Source organism: Mytilinidion resinicola (assembly GCF_010093595.1).
Source record: "Mytilinidion resinicola strain CBS 304.34 unplaced genomic scaffold BDZ99scaffold_14, whole genome shotgun sequence".
In the NCBI taxonomy this organism is placed as follows: Eukaryota; Fungi; Ascomycota; class Dothideomycetes; order Mytilinidiales; family Mytilinidiaceae; genus Mytilinidion; species Mytilinidion resinicola.
In genome coordinates, this window is record NW_022985450.1 from 764199 (window position 1) to 786880 (window position 22682).

Below are 22682 nucleotides of genomic sequence, written 5' to 3' on the forward strand. Positions count from 1 at the left end.
GTACGTGCAAAAATGATGCAGAGGTTGCTGCAGATTAGGCTACAAGTTGTATATAGTTGATATCTATTGGCGTTGTGGAGCAATTAACGTTTGAGGCCGGTTTTCATGATGAAGTGGACGGCTCGCTTGGGTGGACGGCTCGCTTGTGGAATACGTTAGCGGGACATATTTGAAGTCAAAACTGACGCTAACGCGGTCCCAAAGATGGTTAGCCCAAAAGTCACGTGATGCCTTGCCAAATACTACATCATGATGTGACTTTCGGCCTCTTCGAAGCCTCGCTACGGGTTTACAAGTACAGTAGCCATTTCGCTATGGAAGCATAGATGCCAGGTCGCAAAAGGCCAGAATATGCGTACTTGAGGAGGTTGATTGCGACATCAGAGGCAATGAAAGACGAAGCTGTCGCTTCTTGCTCTATGTTGCGCACCGAGGACATAACGAAAGACTGAGGGAATGATATAGGAAATTAAGTATCGATATTAAAAAAATATGTATGAAAAGACGGTTCTCCTGACGAAGATCCTGAACCCAACTCCTCGCTGTGTACATATATGCACAAAAATGATCAACCTAAGTTGAAGTGTCTCTCTAACCTCAAGACCGAGTAAAACCGCATAACACACGGTCTCAATCCATCTCCTCCTCAAACCATTCACTTTCGCCCCAAGACAATTTTTGAAGATGCGATATTCACACGCTGACTCTACGCCAGCTCTGTCCGTTCCACATTAGGCATCTCATAAGCCGGTTGCGGTTGCGGTTGCGGTTGCGGTTGTGGCGGCGTTTGATATGCAGCCGCAGGCTGATACGTCGTTTTCGGATCTTGCAAAGGATACGCCACACCACCCTCCTGGTGGGCCACGCCCGCCACGTTCCCGCTCTGCTGCCACTGCGCGAGCTGCTTCTTGTGCCTGCGGTGCTGGAACAGCAAGCCCGCCAAGCTCGCCACGAGCAAGATACCCAGCGGGACGCCAACTCCCGCTCCGATCGCCGCGTCGTGCCCGCTGCTCGAGTTCGACTTTACTACTGTCACCGTGGCTGCGGCCGGTGCTGACGTCGCAGAAGTTGGCGATGCGGTAGATTGGGTCCCGGAAGCGGTGCTAGAGGATGCGGCTGCCTCCAGAGGGCCCCAGTTGGGGATGACTTTGCCTACGTTGAAAGCGGCGACTTCGCCGTAGCAGGCGTTTGCGGTGGCGTTGAAGCTCAGGCAGCAGAACGAGGAGTCCTGGCTGGGGTCGAGAATGCCGACGATGGGGCAGGCGGAGTTGGTGTATGCTGTGGAGAAGTGTGTTAGCGGCGTGGTCTCAAATTGTTCCGGTGCTTGAGATTCTACTTTTGCGACATGGCCCTGGGCAAGAAGAGGCTGTCCAACCCTTGTCTGTGCAAGAGTCGCGGTAGAGATATCCTGGGTTCGTCGGCCCTTGAGAAAAGCAGAGTCCATTGTCCAAGCAGACTTCGTTGATAGGATCACAACAGTGACTGTGACCATCGGCGGTGTCGGTGTAGCATGGCCTGTGGTTGGTCCGAGGGTCGCCGTTCGGCACGTAGCAGCTGGTTGGCACCTTGATGGCTTCGACGGGAACTAGAGTCGCGAGAAGGACGGCTCCCGCTATGGGTAGCCCAAATCGGGTAATCATGGTGTTGTTCGAAGTTGACACAGCTGCAGAAAATCGCATGAAGGATGAGAATAATGGGGGAAGAGACGCGGAGACGGAATCCCACAGTCTTTGAGTCGCACCCGAAACCCCATCGTGGGCCCACGGTCACGGTCATTGCCAGCCCTGCGCCTGCAACCGTGAATCCTTCGCGTCTCGCATTGTGGGAGCGCTGGGCCAAGAGTGGCTCAGCGGAGGAAATAAGGGTCGTGGGCCTATCAAGCAGGCTGTTGGTGTTGTATTTGCGGGGGCTGCTGGGAGTCAGGCTATTTATGGCCCCACACAAGGTGCAATTTGGGGGTCGATCGACAGAGTTAGGCGCCCCGCGCCGGCTCTTCACAGCCTCACCAGGCGCTGAGAAATCCTTCCATTGCACTGCTCTTCTTTGCTGCGCGGAACTCCAGAAAGGATAGGCATGTCGGTGTACCGCTGGAAGGCGTCCTCTGAATGCTGCCGAATAACGAAGACACTTGCGCCCTCGAAACTTGCATATGCCCTGAAGTCTATGACTTTCGATGGCCCATATATGTTGCCTTTTTCCATTGACGGACAGGGGATAGAATACGCCCTCAGCCTTGGTGGGCGTGGCGGGTATTGCCCTTGTAGAATAGTGCCGAGGAACAGATCTTATAATAGTCTTCACCGCCAAGGACTTTTGTGGTAACGGAGTGGTATGATATGTTTCGGAAGAGAGGAAGAAGACGATGAAACAATTGGCCTATTATAAGATCTACAGCGTCAAGGCGCATCCGGGGAACTAGCGCAGATTTGAAGCCACAGGTGGACTAGGTGGTATTAGAACGGAGGAAGCCCTTTTCTGGACTGATTCTTACCAAAACTGAGCGATATCTATTAAAAGCACGGTACCGAGAGGTGTAACTTTCCAGATCATCCCACTTTCGGGGCTGACTATCGTGGCTTGCTTACCGCGCTAGTTCACCGGATGTGCCTACATGCACTCTTACACGGGACGGCTCTGTCCGCTCTGTCCGCTCTTTGTTATTCTAGAGAAACAGTCGCTAAAAGATGATAGACTCGAGAATCATGTCGCAGTCCGGATTCTCGTCTGATATTCCAAAACTCTGCACATCTCGCTATTATTTGCATCAACGGGTACTTGCTCTCTCCTTTTGCCTCGGAGATTGAGGGTCTCTGAGCGCTTGTCGACGACTCGGAGGATGTCAGCTATGCAGGAACAAACGCACCGAAGAAGAGCTAGTGCTTACGAGTTCAGTTGTCGTGTTATATGATCTCCTTTCAAAGCTTCTAGATTCAAGAAATATTCGGTCTTATGTCTAAATTTTTCAGCCCTCCTCGTAGCTGCATCGGAATCACCTCTCAATGCTTGAAATATCCTTGCAGTTTTCTGGGTAAGGAGCCATAGGCTTTCACCACTTAGTCTTGGAATCAAGATTCCCACTTTGATGAAGAGTGCTGAGAAAGACATGAATTTGCGTTGTTTGAACGATTCCGTGACGGCTTTGGTCCAACGTTGTTTCAGATGAAGACTAATGGCCGCTTCGCGAGATCAGATTGCGGCAAGAGTGGGTCAATAGCGACCAGATAGTAGGTAGCAGTTCCATGTGTCGTCGGCTTTTTAAGTCGATTTTTCGGTCACCTATCCTGCTGTCCGTTACTACATCCCTCGCTTCTTAAGGCTTCACACTATAACGGACCACACCCCCCCCCACACAATTCAGGTAATGTAGAGAAGTGGTACTGGCGGTTTTCATGAACCAAGACCCGCTAAGCAGCGGAGTACTCAGCGCCTTTTCTATCGACATTCTTTTCTTCCTCGATCCCCCAAACCTCTCCACTCAAAGACACGTCGTCTCCCAATAGATCCCCCAATTACCCGGCACCCGCACACTCGCCGCCCCCCTCGGGATAGCACGCACATTCAGATCATTCAGGAGCTGCGCGCAACCCCACGTACACGGCGTCTCCGGCGTCGTCCCACACGGGTACTTGATATCCGTCTACGCGACGGGGTTGGGGCAGAACTGCTACGACGCCACGGAGCGGATGATCGATTCGTGCATGAAGTACGCCGATGACGAGAAGCCGATACACGATGCAGGCTGGATCAATGGTTCGAATTATGGTCAGTGTGCGTCTTTGCGCTAGCATGCTTTCCCGGCTGATAGTACAGGTCGGCGTGCGAGGCCTGAATGGAGAAGGCTCACATTATCCCGCCTTGTCTACCGTCACCAGCGAGCATCTCGGCCACGTCTACGTCGCCTGTCGGCGCACTGACAAGGTCATCGCTGGCGAATACCATGTTGATATTTCGGGGTGGGACGATGGCAACTGGGGCGAGTCAATCGATAATGAGGTGAAAAAGAGCAATCTGGTCGTGACGGCATGGAAGTATGAGCCTCGAACGAACTATGTATTTGCCGACGGCACTCGCAAAGAACATTGGGCAGATTTCAAGCTGCCGTGGTCGAATAGAGGGTGCGCGGAAAGTCATATCGGGAAGGCCTTGGGCTTGCGAGGTGGTGGGTTGAATTGCCCATTTAGTGCTGCCGAAGGGCTGGATCTATTCAAGTAGAGAGTGAGGTGGACCGTAAGATGAAGACACGTGTGTCATTTCGAAACCGCCATAGAAATAGGAAGACCTTCGTATATCATAGTTCACGCTAGAGGGATCCTCTTTCTCACAGGCTCGGCGTCCCAAAAAGCCTCAATAAGACAGAATCCAACGCCCACTCTGCAAGCAACTCCATTCCTCCACTCCAGTGCCAGCACATCATACGCCTGCCACTTGAGTTCACAGGAATAGTCGTTAAAGTACGACGCCGCGCCCCTGTCATCGCTCATCTTACGCAGCGTCTCTCTTTCCGCGTATCCCTCTCTTAGAGCTAGTACATCAGCATCATCTTCCGGCGGGTCCTCCCAAGCTTCATTGTCAGCGCCGTACGCAGTTCTAGATATCGCGGCGAACTCAAAACATTCAGATTCCAGACCGGAGCTGCCGTCGCAGTGAAAATACGCGGTACCGCAGAAGCGGCCGTAGCGGTCCAAGAGCGTGCGAGAATTTACGCCGGGATCCAGTTCAGAATTCAACTCTGTCTTGGTAAATTTCAGGACTCCTTGCCCGGGCTGGGTCGATATGTGCGCTGTGAATGCATTGAATGTCAAAGTGTGGGAGTCCTCCCGTAGAAATCTTCGCGATTGCATTCCAGTGGGGATCGATTTGGACACCGGATGCGGAAACATGACGTTGGGTTTCCCGTCTCTGAAGTAACCGGGTGGAGCGTCAATGTCCAAGGGCTTGCGCTGCCATACCACGCCGTCACAGGTTGTCAAGCCGCTTTCCGTTCCACGCCATTCACTCGTGGTGAACTCTGTCTCGTCCTCGGCATCGACAAAGATAATGCGGCTGAAATGGGTTGATTCGAAAACGGGTATGTGTATTATGCCTTTCCAGCCTGCCCAACTCCAACTTGGGAACAGCTCCTCCCTAGTAGTATCGTCAAGTCTGCGTTCTAGATGCTGAATAGGACGCCATAGGAGCGCCACATCCAGTTCAGAAGATGGCATACCATAAAGGAAATCTCGGCAGAGATCCGAGCGCATAACGTTGAGGACTCCTTCGAAGGCTCTAAGGGTATCCGTTTGGTAGGTAAGCGTCTTCCCGGAGTAGAGGTGGACTGCAAGAGCGAAATTCATTAGAACGGCGATAGCTCCGGCAGCCCTCCAGAGGGATCCGCCCGTAGGAAACCCTCGCCCATCCGGCAAATCGTCCTCTGCAGCGTGATGAAAAGGCTGGTGGATGTCTTCTGTGGTGATGCCATCTTCACTCTCGTATTGAATACCATCATGGGCTAAGAAGATCAATCGCCTTGACAGAGTGTGTTCTTGGTACGTCCATCCACGCGTAGTCCAGTCCTTTGGACCAGATGTAGGAATGATAGTCTGACTATTAGCTAGCGTTATACCGCGAACATTGACGAGGTGTTGCTTCCATCGGCCACTGTTTGGTCGCACTCCAGGGAGACCAGCGTGGCAACTAGAGCCATACATGGCCACTATTGTGACCATGGCGGACGTGTATATCCGATCCATGGCATTGATCTGGATCGTTTTTGTAGCTTCGTCGTCCTGAACAATGCAAAGACTGTCCACCCACAGGTAGCGCTCGCCGATGCCGGACACGAAGAGCATGGCATCTGCTATTGTCAGAGGTAGCCCTCCGTCGATCGAAGCTAAACTTCCTGGGCGTCTTAGGCGACCATCATTTGCTTTCGTATTCTGGAAATATTGAGGTCCGCCCCAAACATAGCTCAGGGCGAGATACCTGCAACTCTGAGGTCTTTCGATCGGGACAATGCATTGATTACATACGTCAATGAGCCGGAACCCGTCCAGGGGGTCATCCACAGCGCCTGGATCTGAATGCGTGGGTTTGAATTGAGTTACCCAATCTCGTGCATCCTCGAAATTGATCTGCTCATGGACCCGGGCGCCCTCCCATGGCACGCGATGTTCCTGGAGCCGTTGTAGGGATATGTTGTCAAAGACATGGAAGTCTCGAATGGTCCCGAGGGAGATGACCAAATCGTACACCTCATCTTCGGCATTTCTTTTTCTGCGTGTGCCTAGCGAGCAGAAAATCAGTGGGAAGGGATAGGCATCGATGTTGATAGATTGCAGATCCTCGGGACTGGTTTCGTACTTGACAGCGATTGCCAAGATGACAAGATTGCAGAACTTGCAGCTGTTTGACTTCGAAAAGATGTCACTTAGCAGTCCGAGAGGGATTGCGGGTATTTCAGGTACGACAAAGTCTGTCCATTGGCCTTGCCAATACAGCTTGATTTGACGAGGCTGATCGTTTTTAGAGCCTCCTGAGACGTGCCTCTGCCATTTTTTGCGTTCGAGATCGTGACGAAGAAGCCATTCAAAGTGAATTCCGCAACAGGTCGAGCAAAGGTCTGAGTTGTCTTCAGTGTCAGATGAATCAAGATACCATGGCTTATCAGTCATGGCTCAAGAAAAGACGAAGCCACGAGGCGCGATGCAAAAAATCAGTGTCTATAGGATGGTGCATGCCATGTTAGGCGGGATGGGTGATGGAAATGGTGCGAACAAGGTTGGAGGGTCCGAGTGTTACGCCCTGGGGGCAATGAGGGGCGAAGGGCAGTTTAATCGTTTCAACTAGTTACTCTTGCACGTACCGAAGTTAATCTGCCCTCTAGGCAACTTTCGCCGCATCTCAACTCGGCTCTATATCGGCCATCTGGAATGTTTAAAGCAAGCGTCTGAATAGGATATGTAGTATCAGGCTCCCAAAATCTGGAGCCTCATCAACCCACGCGTTCTTTGCCAAGATGGTTCATTTCAAGAGGCGACCACACCCCGACGGTCTTCGACAAACTTTCCGATGAGCTCCTACTCCTCATCCTCTTCTATATCAACGAGAACAATTAGAATCTGAATCATGGCCTTGCCATCCCGCAGCTTGCGCGAGTTCTGACCGGCTCCGTGACGAAAATTTCTCTCAATAACTTCAACATCCCCAACCTACTAAATCCTATCTCGGAGGTGCCTCAGTTCATGACAGGTCCCGATGAGATCAACTTGCGGTTCGGCGATAGGCCGAAAAGCTGACGAGTTCTCAACTGAAGAGCATACTCGGTGATTCGAGAGACTCTGAATTATTGTTGAAGCATGAGGAGACGGGGCTGGCGCTCATGTGGGCAGCAACCCCAAACCTCAAGCGGTTCCGCTTCTTGATACTCGGCCCTTCGGATTATCCACTGCCAAAAGTGGCACGCTCGCTGCGATGGGCATCTACAAATGCTAAAGACAAACTCCAGGCGCTGATCCACGTCGACTTTGGCAGCTCAAGCCGTCCTTGGTGTAACCGTTGGTGGGAAGCTCCGGTCGGATTTGGTCAATTTTTTTCAGTCATCCTCCAACTTCCATCTCTATCACAGCTACGACTCTACCACTACGGTGACAAGTTGACGCTTGAGGACTGGCACTGCGTTGATGGTTATTCCGCCATAACTCGGCTGAAGATTGACCAGTGCCAGTTCGGCTCCCCATTCCTCATCAAATTACTTGGAGCATCTCAAGCTCTCCAGGAATTTAGTTGCTAGTTATCAAAAAGCTGTTTAATGCTTGAGCATGACGGGTATATCCGGTTTCACGAAGCGCTATGTTTGCAGGCAAGCACGCTTGTCGACATGCGCATAACGTTCGCTTTCGACGAGGACCCCATCTACGTAGCAGAGGAAGACCACTTGTGGGAGGTGGCACCTCTTGGGTCTCTCAAGAGGTTCGTTTATTTGAAACGGCTGGAGATTGCCGGGCCCTTCTTGATGCATGGCTGGCCCGTGGACAGCAATGTTCAGCTTAAGGATGTCCTCCCATCGTCTCTTCACAACCTCCTCATCACATCGATGGCAGAGAGTACAGCTAATCATCTGTATGCGTTTGCTTTCGCGCTTCCGGATTTCAAGGACCAAGGCTTTTCTCACTTGAACCATATCTTCGATCTCTCGCAGCACGGACGGTTGGGGCTTTACTTGGGCGAGAACCTCGAGGAATTTGTTGCCGTGCTACAAGATGTCGGTGTCAATTTCAGAAAAGAAAAGGCGATTCGATCTACCCTTGTTTTGATCCTGCCACCCATGATTATAAGAGGTGGCATCAATGCACGGGAACGCCATGCGTGAGGCCTGTCAGCCCAGATAGCTAGGGTACATTCACGCAAAGTTCTCTCGTACATTTCCAATCCTCTCAATCCAGCAACGATCAACCTAATGGGTATTCTATTTCGCATCTATGGCTAGCCTCTACTCGATCACGCTGTCGCAAGACGTCCCGCCTATTTCCCATGAACAAACACCCTCTCCTCGATCGGCTTGAACGTCTTCTCGTTCGCCTCGCCCGCTTTCCCTCCAAACACCAACTGCGCCCTCAGCTTCCAGTCACCAGGCACCTTCCACTGCTCAGCCACCTTCGCATCGATAAGCGGGTGGTAGTGCTGCAGATTCGCACCAAATCCCTCCGCCTCAAGCCCCGCCCACAGCACGAACTGGTGCATCGCCGACGTATGCTCCGACCACGTCGGCATGTGGTCGGCGTAGATGGGGTAAGCCTTTTGCAGCGCAAGCACAGGCTCGGGGTCCTCATAGAACAGGATCTATCGAAATCAGCTCAACCTCCCCACGATGAACCGTCGAATTAAGGAAACGGGAAATACGTACGGTTCCATACCCAGCCCCAAACGCCCCCAGCTTTCCCGCCGTCGCCTCCCACTGATCCGCCGGCACAGCGGGCTTCAGCACCCCCGTCACGAGCTCGCCCCAGAACTTGTCGTGCTCTTCCTTCAGCAGCACGATGACGCGCGTGGTCTGCGTGTTGAAGAAGGACGGCACGCTGAGCACGGTGTCCTTGACCAGCTGCTCGATCGCGGCGTCGGAAATCGGCGCGTTCTTGTTCAGCGCGTAGATAGAGCGGCGGCCTTTGACGGCGTCGATGAAAGAGACTTTAGATGCCATAGTCGCGGGGGCAGTGGTGGTGGTGGGCGCAGGGGTAGTAGCCGCTTCTTTTTCTTTAGCGGGGTTGTTGTGGCTGGAGGTGGATTTGAAGCGCTTGTTCAACGAGTCGATCAAGCCCATGCCCTGATTTTTCACGTCTAATTGGGAAGTCGAGTGCAGATGCGAGAGTGCTGGATTGATGCGGTGTTGGATAGAAGAGGCATTAAGGTATTTGTAGAGCCCCGGGCGCAGCAGCGGGAGGCGTTGCATGGCGATTTCTAATATGCTGCCGTGTGAGGCGGGGAGGATGGCGTGCAAGAGCAGCCCGATTAGGAGGACGGCCGCGAAAAGGAGTGTAGAACTCCGGAACGGAAGCATGGGACTCCGGGGCGGTTTGTCAGCTTATGTAAGGGGTTTCGAGAGGGTTGATGGGCAGGGCGGTGTGTGGGGCTGGTGGTTTGATTTTGGCCGGAATCGTTGCGTTCATGCGGGTGGTTGTGGTGTTTTCATGTATCGGGGATCGTTCCTGGAGAGCCCGAAAGTCGCTCCGGGCAGGGGTCTCTGCGTGGTCTGATGGTCGGGCTTGCTGATAAGCGAGTTGTTAAGAATGTATAACAGATCTTCACATTTTCTATTGGAGCATTTTGAGATGTTAAATATTCGACGGGCAAACATGGTCTAAATTGCACTTTATACACAAGGCCGCGCCCTTCGAGCAACTATCTGACATCCCGAACGCGACGTTCGGACATAATAAGGCCCGATACGTACACGCGTGCTTCGAGGAAGATACAGGGGTCGAAGATCTGCTTACCGCTCCGGCTCGGAACGCGATTGCATGGCCCGAGTGCTTAATAACATGGCGGAATGGTCCCGTTCGTGAAAGATATCGCAAATCAAGGCGGAAAGATGGTAGAGCATTACTAGAAAGGGCAATGCCTGTGCTTACTTGTTGGAGTAGTGCGAGCGCCTGTAATTTTGGGAATGGATCGGCATCTTGATAGTCTGTAGGTGTGATTGTGGTCGTTGTTACGAATATTCTATGGGTCACGTGTTTAAGACCTGATAGATCCGAGAGATCATGAAAATCGACAGCCGACTTGGAAAATCAAATGAAGGTAGTTCTAATGCTAGGACAACATATGTCCTAGATCATGCATGGATGAGAAACAATGAGATATAATGTCCACACGTGATCGGTTAAACCTCCTGCGGCAAGAACTTTTCGGTACTTTGTACAACTTGGCAGTGCCTTCAACACCATTATCATCGTCTTCATCAACTTGCCTTTCTCTATCCATCACGCATGCTCGATCCTCGTCGCAGAGACTTCCTTTTCCATATCTGGAGTCAACCCTTGATGTGTTGCCACATGTGTAAGCTCTTCGCCGGATTTGTCTCCATGAGCCGCTACGATGAGTTCGTGGGTGTTGTGGTCAACGTGAATGTCTTCCGCATACACCATGATGTCTTCTGTGTCGCCGAAGATTTTCGCCATCTCTTCAATAGAGATTCCTTTCGTTTCTGGCAAGACGAAGAACATGAGGATGGCTCCGAGACCACTGATAATGATGAAAACCTGTCACAGTAGTTAGTTCATGGCTTATTTGGGAACCGGGGAGGAACTAACCAAGTAAAATTTCCATCCAATGTTGGCAAACGCTGTAGCGGTAGCTTGAAGGTATACGAGATCCGTAAGTGCAATGGTGGCGACTGAAAGACAGACGCCCTTCGCTCGAATATGATTAGGGAACAACTCTCCGTAGAAGACGACTCCAGCGACGTCAATGCCCACGCTATACACGGCGAGAAAGCAATAGAAGGCCGCGACGCATACGCCCAGGCCGGCTTTGTTAGTTCCCGCTGCGGCGAAATTGGCTACCATTGCAGCTTCTATGATCAAGGTTACGCAGCAGGCTGCAACACCGAATATCATCAACGGACGACGTCCTATCCGGTCCATCAGAGATGCTCCGACAAAGTTGAATATGATCCCGACAGTGATCCATCCACACTGGAGAGCGAGCTGATCTTTCGTGCCGTAGCCGAGAGCTTTGTATAGCGTTGGACCGTAATTGTTGATGACCAGAACGGCTGTACTTTGTCCTATGAATGCGAACCCCGTCGCCAATGCAGTACGTTTCCGGTAACTGGGCTTCGAAAACATCGCCTTCTATGATAAGGTCAGTCTTCGTTCCTCAGTTTGAGCTTGATATACCCACCCATCCAGGCTCCAACGTCCGATCAAGCTCAGCCTGTTTCTGCATTTGATAAAATTCCCCTCGGGCAAATTCTTGGTCGGGATCGTTCTTGATCTTGTGCAGCCTGTACGCAATCTCTTGGGCCTTCTCGACCTTTCCCTTCAACAACAGCCACCTCGGGGATTCGGGGATGAAGAACATGACGACCAGCATCATTAGTGGCCAGACTAAGGCGAGTCCCAAGGGACCCGGCCATTGAAGAGCCGGGTCCTTTGCGAAATAAAACGCCATCCCCATGTACGAAGCAAGGGCATAACCGAGAGCGATGTTCACGCCATTCATACCGACGAAGAAGCCACGGAGCGCAGGAGGTGCAAGCTCAGTGGTGTAAGTTGGTGCTTTCAACGTTAGCTTTGTGACGTGAGGTATTCAGAGGGCCGGTCATATACGCACTGACTGCCAGGAATCCCCAACTACCAACTCCGGCGAAGAATCTAGCGACGATGAACATGGCTATGTTTTTCGATCCAACTAAGAGGCCTCCGCCAAAGAGCGAAAAGACCGCGCAATATATGATGCCAGCTTTGCGGCCCCATTTCTCCATTACAACACTACATGCTAGCACACCGAGAACGGCCCCAGCCTACCATCGTCAGTATGATTCCGGACACTCAGCGGAAAACGTACCTGAAACACCCCAGAAGTTGCCCCGATGAGCTGGTTTGCATTAGGCGTCAAGGCCTCCGTCTTCGGGTCCAGCAGTCCCATATAGATCAAGAACGACGGTTCTCCGAGTGTGACGCCAATGACAGATGCTGGGTATCCGAACGCAATTTGGCCCAAGGAGACTAAAACACAGACAACGAAATTATACCAGTTGAACTGGTGGAGTTTGGCGCCCATGATTGCTGAATCTCAAACCCAAAAAGATCAATCCTTTCAACCAGTGTCGTCGAGATCGGTTGAGATTATAACCGCGAGTGTTGGATCCCCATCGCTCCTTATATCCGTCACTCGAGCATGGTCTTCTTAACGTCAGAAGCCCACTTCTGTTCATTCCTAAACCGAGTATGATTCAAGCAGGCTGGTGATAGGTCAAGAACGAGAACTACGGGCCTGGATTTCCACCACCAACGGGGATGGCCTGGTTCTCTCGAAACAGAATCTGGGGTTCCGCGTGGAGAGAATGCGGGGGATAACGTAGCATGCAGCTTGCCCACTTCTACGGGACTGTCACGATAGCATGTTTGGCGGTATTGTGGTCCAGACGCCCGGTAGCAGGTTATTATTCACGCAACGATTCGATGCCAAGGCACGTCTTGCATGTCTTCTCACTGAATTGGGACTTTGCTATATCCAATGATAGTCGAGACTGGTCTTTAGAGGAAAAGAACTCCAAATGAGGTTGACGGTCCTTGATCGACTCGAGTTCTTACGATGACTCTGGCTGACTGACTCTTCGAGATCATGTCGGCTGCCCACCACAAGCGTTGTCGGTAGATTCCCTAGTGCCGGGTATTAGACTGCGATGTTTGTAGTATGCGGGGAAGTGATGTTAAGCCAATTGCTGCGGGCAGAAGCTCTCGATCAGATTGCTAGGGTGCGGGAGTAGTGATCTAGACCTTGATTCTGCTGACCTGGCTACTAATGATCATGTATTCTGCAAAGGGGAATGCACAATGCCTCGTTATAGAGATCAACTAGTAAACATGCGAAGCTGCCGCAGACAGCGTCAGCAGAGTGTACGCAGATCGGATTTGTATCCGCTGCCTTCAGTTCCTATTGTCATGTTCAAGCTCCATAGACAGCGAACAGAATAGGGTACGGATATCTATAGCAAGGCACTGTAGGATATTACTCTCTTCTGATGGGCGTCACTGATCTTACATAAGTAAGAAAGTAAGCAAGGTACATTCTGTGTTACTATCTCCGTGCCAAGCGGCATTTATTCTAAAGACTATGAGTGCAAAAACATCAATCTGTATATACACTCCTTCAGCACTGCCTGAGGTGGCTTCACGAGTTTACTCTATGTTTAAAAGTACATCATTTAGGTTTATGAACGTATGCTAAGCTAGCCACGCAGCGGTAAACGAATAAGGGGCTAATCTAGGTGAGCTGGGCTCATCGTGGTGTTGCGCTGGCGAGAGTTTGATTTCTCTTTTAAAATGGTATCAGGCCGGCCGCTTTCCGCGTTGAAAGACGGTGACTTGATATTAAGCCAATCAGAGCGTTGTAAGGTCACGTGGTATGTCCGCCTAATGAAAGGGGATATGTTCGATTAGTAGCGCCCCTTTTGATTACCGCTACATGACTTAGAAAATTGCGTCTCAATTGCAAGGACAAAGGGTAGATAATTCAAAATATTGAACGGCGACGAGTACATTTTAGACAAGGGTGATCGTCATCTCCTCCCACCTAATCAAATCATCAGATGGTTTAAATATCCTCTCATATACACCAATTCGCCGAAAAGCACGAGTCGGTTCTTGTTTGGGTTCTTCAAAGATGACCTCGCCCGATAGGACCTCTTCTAAAACAAGGGCATGCGAAATGACGGCTGGAGAAAGTTGATCATATGCAGCGATCAAGAGCATGAATACCATTCCAAATTGTGGAATCGAATCTAAGCAGTAATCCAGATGAATTTCGAACTCGCCGCCAGGGATAACCGCAACAGGGCGTTCATTCAGGCCGCGGTTTCGATAGGCAGCTTGCGTAAATTTCCCTCACAGCTGGAGATAGTCCTGACTACGTGCCATTAGCGGCCCGTGTGGGTTTGCCGAAGAAAGATGAGAATGGAGATGTATGAGGTTGAGGGAAGGACGTCCCAATCCAATGCCAGTGTGTTGTAATCTACGCGTGACAGAAGACTTGCCCACGACCAGGACGGCGCAATGTACGCAGATGATCTTTGCACGGGTTGCCGTGCGCTCCAGGCTAGAGAATGGCTTATCCAATCTGGCTACAGTCCAGCTGCATATGGCTTTCGAGCTCCTTTTCTAAACAGGGCTGCTAGTCCCGCTATCGCAGGAAGCCTATCACTTGCGAATGTGAGTCTCCGTTTAGAGCAGTTGTTGACAACATGAAGCCATAAAAAATGCCACTCCGCATCCTCCGCCATCACCTTAGATTCGTAATGAGCAAGAGCATTGCTGATATTCGTTATATCCAATGGAGGGTTTCCGTAACTTGCGCTGGGGAGATAGTCCAGTATTCCCGACATCTCTGCATATCGACAAATCCAGTATGGTCCTGTCTTTGGGCTGATATCCATACAACTACGAAATTGTGCTTGGAGGGGGCCGTGGCAGTAGATCGTTGCTGGAGCCAGCAAACGTTCCTGCAGTACCCAGCCCCTCGACTCAAGCTGCCCACTGTAGAAATCCGAATTGCACCCTATGCCCAATTGTTCCGCCTTGATAGCTTCTTCCAACTCTCCGGGGCTATAGACGCATCCGCGATGTCACGACCGCATTCGCGTAGATCTTGCCCATGGCCTCAGACTCTCGAGCCCATTCCTCTGGACAATCCTGAATGATACATAGCGAATCAATTCACAGATATCGGTAGCCCAGCTGTCTAGTGATGACGACCGCTTCTTTGAAGGGTCGGCTGAGGGAGTTGAATGGGATCCTCGAGCATCGCTCTGCCAAGGTCGCTTTCTTCGTGCAGGTGAACTCTTCCTCCCCCCAGCGGTGACTCAATGTCAAATACCCGAATGCCGCCCTACTCTTCACATATTCCCGTTCGCGTTCGCATTCTCTTCATTTTGATCCGATATCCTCCGCGCCGTCATCACAGCTTGGGCTGGTACCGCCATAAGAACCACTCAAATCCTCCTTTGCCGTCAACCGAAGATTCTTTCCTAATTCTTCGACTCCTAGGTCGAGCACTCGCGATGGAATGAACGCGGAACCTCGTGCAGGGTTGCAACAGGCGTGGCTCTTTGAAACCAGGCAGTAGCCTAGGCAATTGCGAGCGAACGCGAGATCCTCTGGCGTGATTCTGGGTTCCTCTTCGACATCCATGATGATGAATGAGAGATGTTTGCTGGGCTTCGTGAGAGTCAGAGTCGGCTGTTTTCGAAGGTATGGGCTGCCTCTGAATCCTCAGCCTTGCTGCTTTTCATGTGTGGTGCTCACCAATCAGATGCGGGGAGACAGGCAACTACGCAAGGCTATATATAGGTGCAGTGCCTTGCCAAAAGTCTGGGTGCAGCTGCTTACCACCGTTGGAGGTGCTTCGGCTCCTTGTAGAAGTCTTCAGAAGATGTATTCTAGTTCTAAAGTCCCTAAGAGCTTAAGCTGGAGAGTGATAGTCACGTGATATACAAGAATTAGATCAGGAAAGGCCAAGAAAGGCCTCCAAATGCTTTTCTTAATAATATGGAGCATTTTGGATACCAATCTCGGCTTTTGACACAGATTATCAATGTTTCGGAGTAGTTTTGGATGTGATGTCCCGTGACTAGCGGAAATGTTCCCCACGCTTCATCCCACGAGGGGCGCCCGCAACACCAACCTCCGACACTGCATCTTTCAGCCTTGGCCCAGCCTCAGCCTTGCTCTCGACGATGGAGAGGGCCTTTCAGCTCCCTGTGAACTCTCCGTAGGTGTCGAGCTGCAGGCTTGTATGTTTCCCCGTCCTTCGAGTCAACCTCACAGCTAACGAACGCCTCTCACAAGCGACCCATTCTTCGTACCATCGCGATTCTTCCTACTACACCAGGTCGTCCCCAAGCACGCGCCGTCATATCCTCTGTCGCACAGTGTCACATCTCCCAGACACTCTGTGTAGGCCAGATATTGCCCTACCTACGTTCCACGGCGAGCTCCCGACAATACATGGCCGACTGGAATATCGTCATTGATGAACTGGCGGCCGACCGGAACGCTGCTATCGACCAATCGCCGGTTGAAGAAGAGGATGAAGGCGAGGTGATCAAAACATTGGCTAACAGTCTTGATGAGCTGTTCTTACCAAAGGATCAGCTTTATGAGCCTCAAGGCGTCAGTAGTGACTCAACTGTTGACCTAGCACAGGCTAGGAATGCTGCGACTGTGTCACGCAGGGCAAGCATTTCGAATTTCAGCATTTCGAACTTTAGCATCTCCAATCAGAGCGTTTCCACGTACATCACAGCGAAGAGCGTTCGAAGTAGCATTGATACGTTTCGCACAGCATGGTCCGGCTCTCAGAACGTGTACGAGAAGCCTCAGATCCCAAGGTACGTAATGTATTGTCAAGCGCATGCGAATCTTCGCTAACAATCGCTATAGGAGCTCCTGGTACAAACTGTTGGCCGACAAAAAACTGATCCCAGACCCTCTAGATGAGAAGGACTGGTCCGGAAGAGGCGAGCACGCTGAGTTCAAACCCAACGAGAGGTTTCGAATCAACGACCTTCTGGCCGTCGAGGACACGCTCGGCACCTCTGCAACTGCTCTTGTTGAAAGCGTACGCTGTCGACGGATTTTACTCGCCCGCAAGACAATTCGATGCAATCGTCGTATGAAGCGCGCCGATGCCCTAGAAGAAGTCAAGCATCTCAAACGCTTAGAGCATTCCCATATCGTTCGCGTCGTAGGAACTTACACATTCAAACAAGACCTTGCCATACTTTTGTATCCTGCTGCTGAATACAACCTCGACAGCTTCATGGAGTCGATTTTGACCGAGTCACCAGATGGTCCAGGCGACGAGAAGACCGCACCGAAACTTCACGCTCTAGTCACTTTTTTCGGTTGTCTTGCCCGTACTTTAGATTTTCTACATCGGAATGCTACCAAGCATATGGACATTAAGCCCAAGAATCTTTTGGTTACACAGAAACGGGACAGCAACGCGCCACTGTCTGAAACAGCGTACAAGATATATATTGCGGATTTTGGAATTACACGCTCTTACGATGACATATCCGAAGCCGAAACTGACTCACCAACTTCATTTACACGAATGTATGCCGCTCCAGAAGTTGATCGCAAGAGAGGCTTGCCGGCCGACATTTTCTCCCTGGGATGCGTATACGTTGAGATGATCGCTCACCTAGCTTCCAGAGGTCGGAAATCGAAAAGGCAGGACCTCATGGCCATTCTTCAATCCAACGAGGATCAGCCGTGGAGATCATATGCAGGCAACATATCCACTGTGACACTCTGGCTCCATGAGGTGATCGAGCTTAACAAATCTAACATTCACTTCCTCCAGCTCTATCCCATCCCAAACATGATTATCGAAATGATAGACCATGATCCTGAACGACGGCCTTTTGCCGGGCATATTGCCTCGCACTTTGGCCTCTCGTCTTCTTGCTGCGGAGCGGGACCCGATGACTTTGCCCTCGAGAAACCTAGCCCGGAGCTAGCTTTTTCGGAAAGGACACCGCATTCCATATCGTCTCCCCGTTCGACCACAACAACCTATCAGCAACCATTGAGAGAAATTCCAAGGCCAATACCTACCATTCTACAAGCCGCGTTTACAAGACGGTCTCAACCAGTATTCTCTCTATACAACGAATGTGTGTCCCTGCAGATACATTTCAGCGCTGACGCGACGTTCCGCCAATGGATGATGGAAGACTCGGAAGTTCTTCATCGCCTTCATGGTAGAATTGACGCCATTATTCTGATTTGGCACTTTTTACAGCGCGGGCTCCCTTTACTACGCCTCTTCAACATCGACATATCTCCACCAGATCTGCAGGCCATGGTAAAGCATATGGACTTGCGAGAGAAGCAGGCGAAAGCTGCGGTTGAGCTGTTTCTAGACGTCTGCGTTCAGCAGCTTCGCATGGAGTCAGAAACATGCTTCGAGATGATAGACTTGTTTGGCGATGATTTGGTTCGCTTTATGAAGGTGAGTAATCGTCACAGGTGATCTAACTTTGCAGTCACCCTGCCATGCGGAGCATGGAAAAGGTGGGGCACACTAATTCTGGAACAAGCCGTCTCGTATGTACACCTGTCTGCCACTGCTTGGGTTGCTTCAATGTATTTTCAGAAATCCAAAGAAGATGGAAGCTCTTTGCCTTGTGCTATGTGAAAACTTGTTGGAGCACTACATGCAGTGGCAGGGAGGTGTACACACGGGCAGAGTACTTGATGAGTGTGCCACTTTTTTCATGCCCAGAGTGCCTGCTCGTGCCGATTTTTCCAGCACTAATACGATACAAAGGTTATCAAGTTCGTCAATCGGGTTCTATTCCTACTTGGGCCAACTGGCAAAGGGAATCCCTTTCTACAATTGGACGACAATGATCTCCATTCGCGGCTCGCAATTGCTCTTGCCGGCCCACGCACTAATCGCGGCTACCTTTCGATGTCCTTGATCCCTGATTTTCTTGAGTCTGAGCGCCTCTATGTCAAGGACTTGGAGACTTTGGAAGCTATCAGACTTGCAGCTATCAAACATGGACTGCTATCGACCGAGGACCTAGACTCCGTTTTCTCAAATCTAATTCCCCTTCTAGATTTCCACCATGAATCTTTGAAAGATATGGAGTCCTCGTGTTCTCTCCCAACACTAAACCAATCTTGGGACCGCCTCATCTATCACGCCCACCAAAACTACGACTTGTATGCTCAGTACCTGCAGAATCTGCCAACAGCAATTGAGCACACATTACCATATCGCGCTGAACTTGAAGCTGCAGTCCGTTTCGATCATTCTATCGGTGCCATACACTGGTCTTCCATCAAGACTCTGATCCTGGCACCCGCGCTTCGTTTGCTCGACTACCAATACTTCCTGAAGGTGAGTGCGTCCCTGATATGATGAGATTTGTTCTCATTTTCTCCAGAGCTACAGCAATCGAGGCGATCATGAAGTTGGAACCCCCGACCTACCTTCCATGGCACTCAGCGATTTGGACGGTGTAATCCAATCCGCCTTCAGTAGCCCACAGCCTTCCTTCGGAATCTCTAAATTCCCTCATGTCTTTGAATTCCCCCAAACCAGAAACGCTTTCCCGTCGCATAAAGAGCCTTTTAATTATGGATGGGAGGAATTATATCCGCATGATACCTGGGGCGAATTCGTCCATGATGGAAGAGCAAGACAAATTCACGTGAGTACTCCGCTAACGGATATGGGTTTTTCAAAGGCATAGTATGTAATAAATTTTCAGGGACACGAAACTTTGCTGTGCCTCTTCGAAAATGTGCTCGTTCTCTCAACGTCACTGGATCAAAGCAGTTATCCCGAGCCATCATCCAGGCCCAATCAATCATACATAAGAAATCTGATATATTTCGACCCATCTCATAAGCTGACTGTGCAGAACAATCAACAGACAGAGGCTCCAGGTGATTTATATTCTCAAAGTAACTACTGCTCCTGAGCTGACACACTACGTACAAGGAAACTGGGCGCTTGAAGTCGACTCAGTTACACTCCGGTTCGCAACCGAGGAAATGAGAAACATGTGGTCCGAATCGATCCTGAGTCAAACAAAAGCCCGTATACGTACAAGGGTATCACGGAAACCTGTCGGGGGCATGTGAATGGCAAAGATAAGTAGCCTAGCGCTCATGAACCTCTTGGGCCGGTCCCAAGCCTTCACGGCCTAAGTCTTGTATACACGGTTCCGTCTCCTCAAAGTTCACGGAACAATATCTCCAAATTGATACACACTAGCACGAGCTCTTGGTCAATCGCTCCCTTGAACGTAAATTTCCGCGGCAGTCTTGAGATACTCAAAACATCTTCGACTACGGAAAAAGGCTCTCCTCGTGTTTTTGACTACAACGACATGAGAGATTTCTAGGCGGGTCGACTGCCGGCAATACACGGAATATGAAATAAATCGACCACAAACCAAGCCCCTACGAATGGGATGATCGGAATGCTATTACGCTACCACTACCGATACTAGTCTTACATCTCTCTACATAACACGTACAGAAGTCTCCATCTCAGCCAATCGCTTCCATCTCCACCCGCGCAAAATCCTCACCATATCCCGCAACCGCCCCAGCACTACCCTCAACCGGATTCAATCTACGCCACGCCCGTGTTCGCGTCCTCCGTCCCAGTCTGATAATCCATCTTGCTGCAAATACTCTGGTACTTCGCCCCCTTCTCCACCTGCGTTACCAGCCCACCCGTACCAAACAGCAAGACCTTTTCAGCAACCGAGTTGTTGAGCGGCCACCCGAGCTTCGGGAGGTTTGTGCCAGCATTCGTCGGGTCGCTGATGAAAGCGAGTAAGAGATCCTGCATGCGATTGGCGATGGCGATTTCGAGTGGCGTCGAGGCCCCGGGGAATGCGCCGTAGGTATTGAAGTAAATTGCCAAGCTGGCTGGGATGGTGGGATCAGCCGAGCGTGGTTGGAGGAATGGATGGGGACGCTGCGATTTGGGGAAACGGCTTACCTTGATGATATGCACCCATCCACGGCAGGGGGACATGTTGGTGAAGTTACCGGCGTATTCGAAGCGGAAGGTGTCGTAGCCGACGTGTGGGCGGATTCTGAGAGTGGATTAGCAGGCGGCTCGCCGTGGGCGCTGTGGGCAAATGCCGAGAAAGGACGTACTTGGCCATGTCGTGAGATGGACACACGATGCCGCCGAGGGTGGTCAGTTCGGCTTCTGTCTGGTTGTGGGCGGCGGCGGTGGTGGAGTAGTCTGTGAGGGATTCGCCTTCGTTTCGGTTGGTGCCGACGATGGCGGGCTAAGAGGTATTAGCTCTTATGGTCAGGCCCTACTCTACTTCACACAGGACTTACGAGATTCGCGAACTTTCCAGCCAATCCACGCACAGTGTATTTGGAAAAATAAGTAATGTTGTCCGGCAACAGCTGAAACTTCAATCGCGTGTCTCTCGTCGTTCCATCCGTTGCCAGGTTTTTCTCTCAATCGTTTGCCACGGCACTTTCCGCATACAGCTGAGCAGCTCCGCGGGTCTAGTGTCTGTACATCCGCACTGACTAGCGACATGGGTGAAGTTGGAGCCGCTGTAGTCGACTGATCCGGACGGAGTGAGTGCAGTGCCGGAGCTCAGGATGAGACCTTTGGCGATTGGATCCTCGGGGTATGCGAAAGGCATGTAGTCTGCGCTCTCGGACCCAGCGGAATGACCTAAGAGCGTGATGCGCTCGGCGTCCCCGCCGAAGGAGGTGATGTTGTCGCGGACCCATTCGACGGCTAGGCATTGGTCGAAGAGGCCGAGGTTCTGACGCGCGAGGGCGGGAGTGTTGGGGAAGTCGAAGATGTCCATGCGCTGAGTGGGGAGTGGGTGGTTAGCAGGAAACTTCGTAAAAGTTGAAAATGACCGGACAGATGAGAATTTCCTGGGTAGCGACGTAAAATATGGGGGGAAGGGAAGGCGATGGCTCACATAGTTAAACTTCACCACAGCCAGATTCTTCAACCTCTCGATCAGCGGCGCCGGATTTGTAGCTGGCACCTTGATCCCCTCAACGCTGAACCCTCCGCCAAAGATGAAAAGCAGTACCGGCAACTTCTCTCCATGCTTCAATCCGGCCGATTTTACACGCTCAGACTCAGGCAGTCCTCGCTGAAGTCTTCAATGGTGTTGTATTCAGGCAGATGGATGGAGAAGTAGTTCGGCATCTGGACGTACTGGGGGCAGGAGGGTGACTCCGCGGTTGCGTTGATGTAGTCGTGGTGGTAGGCTTTTTGGGGCGGTGCGAAGCGGAGGTCGCCGATGGGCGGGAGTGCGAAGGGGATCCCGCGGTATAGTTCAATGTTTGGGAAGGTGCTGTTGATTGTGCGGTAGATGGCGGTACCAGAAGGTATGTGGACGACGGGTTGGGGTTTGGGAGGGCAGTATGCCCCGGGGAGGGCGGTAGTGGTGCCGCTGAGGGCGAGGAGGAGAGAAGAGAAAGGGACTTGCGAGATCATTTTGAAGATAGAGATGAGACGTTTAGTGGGTTTGATGGATGGGTTTGGAGAATTTGGCGATTGGATCTTACTTATATATGTGCTTAACAGTATTAAAGTAAATGCAAGCTTCGCACAACTTTCCCGTTCGAGGTAAACTCTACGAAACAGGGCTGCAGAATAGCATTTTGAACGCTTCTTTGGTTGTGGAAATTGAAGAGTGATGATATTGTGGAAAAGCCCGTCAGCTTTCAGCCCCAAGTAGTACCAACCAATGCATGGTCAACGTGAGAGGCTCGGCGTATGCAAGACTGCGGGATCTTGTGGCGGGAGTTCGCACAATTGGCTCGATCCGCAAACGATCAGCATGATGAGGAAATGATGAGGTACCTGACGGTGGAAACCCTATTGCGTGCATGCGGAGAAAGTGGAGGGCGAACCATGGTTGGAAGTCAGTTTAGCGTTGGGGGCGCGGCCGC

At 51.2% G+C, this 22682-nt stretch overlaps 8 protein-coding genes across 8 annotated transcripts; 3 read left to right on the forward strand and 5 right to left on the reverse strand.

The window, feature by feature from the left end:
• Positions 1-242: 242 nt before the first annotated feature.
• BDZ99DRAFT_465258 (uncharacterized protein) lies at positions 243-1772 on the reverse strand. Its single transcript, XM_033720503.1, has 2 exons — positions 1337-1772; positions 243-1278 (listed from the first exon to the last, which is right to left on the reverse strand). The coding sequence occupies exons 1-2, from the start codon at positions 1638-1640 to the stop codon at positions 707-709; spliced, it is 876 nt and encodes a 291-aa protein (XP_033574318.1). The 5' UTR covers positions 1641-1772; the 3' UTR covers positions 243-706.
• Positions 1773-3732: 1960 nt separating this feature from the next.
• Positions 3733-4212, forward strand: BDZ99DRAFT_522973 (uncharacterized protein; the record flags this gene model as incomplete). The annotated part of the gene is made up of 2 exons (XM_033725756.1): positions 3733-3762; positions 3811-4212. 2 exons carry the CDS (start codon positions 3733-3735, stop codon positions 4210-4212), a joined length of 432 nt encoding a protein of 143 aa, XP_033574319.1.
• Positions 4213-4295: 83 nt separating this feature from the next.
• BDZ99DRAFT_478844 (uncharacterized protein) lies at positions 4296-6650 on the reverse strand (the record flags this gene model as incomplete). Its single annotated transcript, XM_033722194.1, has 2 exons — positions 4296-5915; positions 6009-6650. The coding sequence occupies 2 exons, from the start codon at positions 6648-6650 to the stop codon at positions 4296-4298; spliced, it is 2262 nt and encodes a 753-aa protein (XP_033574320.1).
• Positions 6651-7855: 1205 nt separating this feature from the next.
• On the forward strand, positions 7856-8347 carry BDZ99DRAFT_522976 (uncharacterized protein; the record flags this gene model as incomplete). Its single annotated transcript, XM_033725757.1, has 1 exon — positions 7856-8347. One exon carries the CDS (start codon positions 7856-7858, stop codon positions 8345-8347), a length of 492 nt encoding a protein of 163 aa, XP_033574321.1.
• A 152-nt stretch (positions 8348-8499) lies between these two features.
• On the reverse strand, positions 8500-9175 carry BDZ99DRAFT_393037 (Nitroreductase; the record flags this gene model as incomplete). Its single annotated transcript, XM_033715825.1, has 2 exons — positions 8500-8817; positions 8882-9175. The coding sequence occupies 2 exons, from the start codon at positions 9173-9175 to the stop codon at positions 8500-8502; spliced, it is 612 nt and encodes a 203-aa protein (XP_033574322.1).
• A 1279-nt stretch (positions 9176-10454) lies between these two features.
• BDZ99DRAFT_573203 (general substrate transporter) lies at positions 10455-12672 on the reverse strand (the record flags this gene model as incomplete). The annotated part of the gene is made up of 5 exons (XM_033728268.1): positions 12043-12672; positions 11809-11998; positions 11377-11753; positions 10785-11327; positions 10455-10733 (listed from the first exon to the last, which is right to left on the reverse strand). The coding sequence occupies exons 1-5, from the start codon at positions 12256-12258 to the stop codon at positions 10455-10457; spliced, it is 1605 nt and encodes a 534-aa protein (XP_033574323.1). The 5' UTR covers positions 12259-12672.
• A 3436-nt stretch (positions 12673-16108) lies between these two features.
• On the forward strand, positions 16109-20281 carry BDZ99DRAFT_79260 (kinase-like protein). Its single transcript, XM_033728901.1, has 8 exons — positions 16109-16295; positions 16350-16585; positions 16638-18216; positions 18535-19113; positions 19160-19426; positions 19487-19519; positions 19652-19664; positions 19720-20281. The coding sequence occupies exons 1-8, from the start codon at positions 16203-16205 to the stop codon at positions 19860-19862; spliced, it is 2943 nt and encodes a 980-aa protein (XP_033574324.1). The 5' UTR covers positions 16109-16202; the 3' UTR covers positions 19863-20281.
• A 77-nt stretch (positions 20282-20358) lies between these two features.
• On the reverse strand, positions 20359-22224 carry BDZ99DRAFT_522980 (alpha/beta-hydrolase; the record flags this gene model as incomplete). The annotated part of the gene is made up of 5 exons (XM_033725758.1): positions 20359-20830; positions 20895-21031; positions 21087-21158; positions 21233-21884; positions 21944-22224. 5 exons carry the CDS (start codon positions 22222-22224, stop codon positions 20359-20361), a joined length of 1614 nt encoding a protein of 537 aa, XP_033574325.1.
• Positions 22225-22682: the final 458 nt, after the last annotated feature.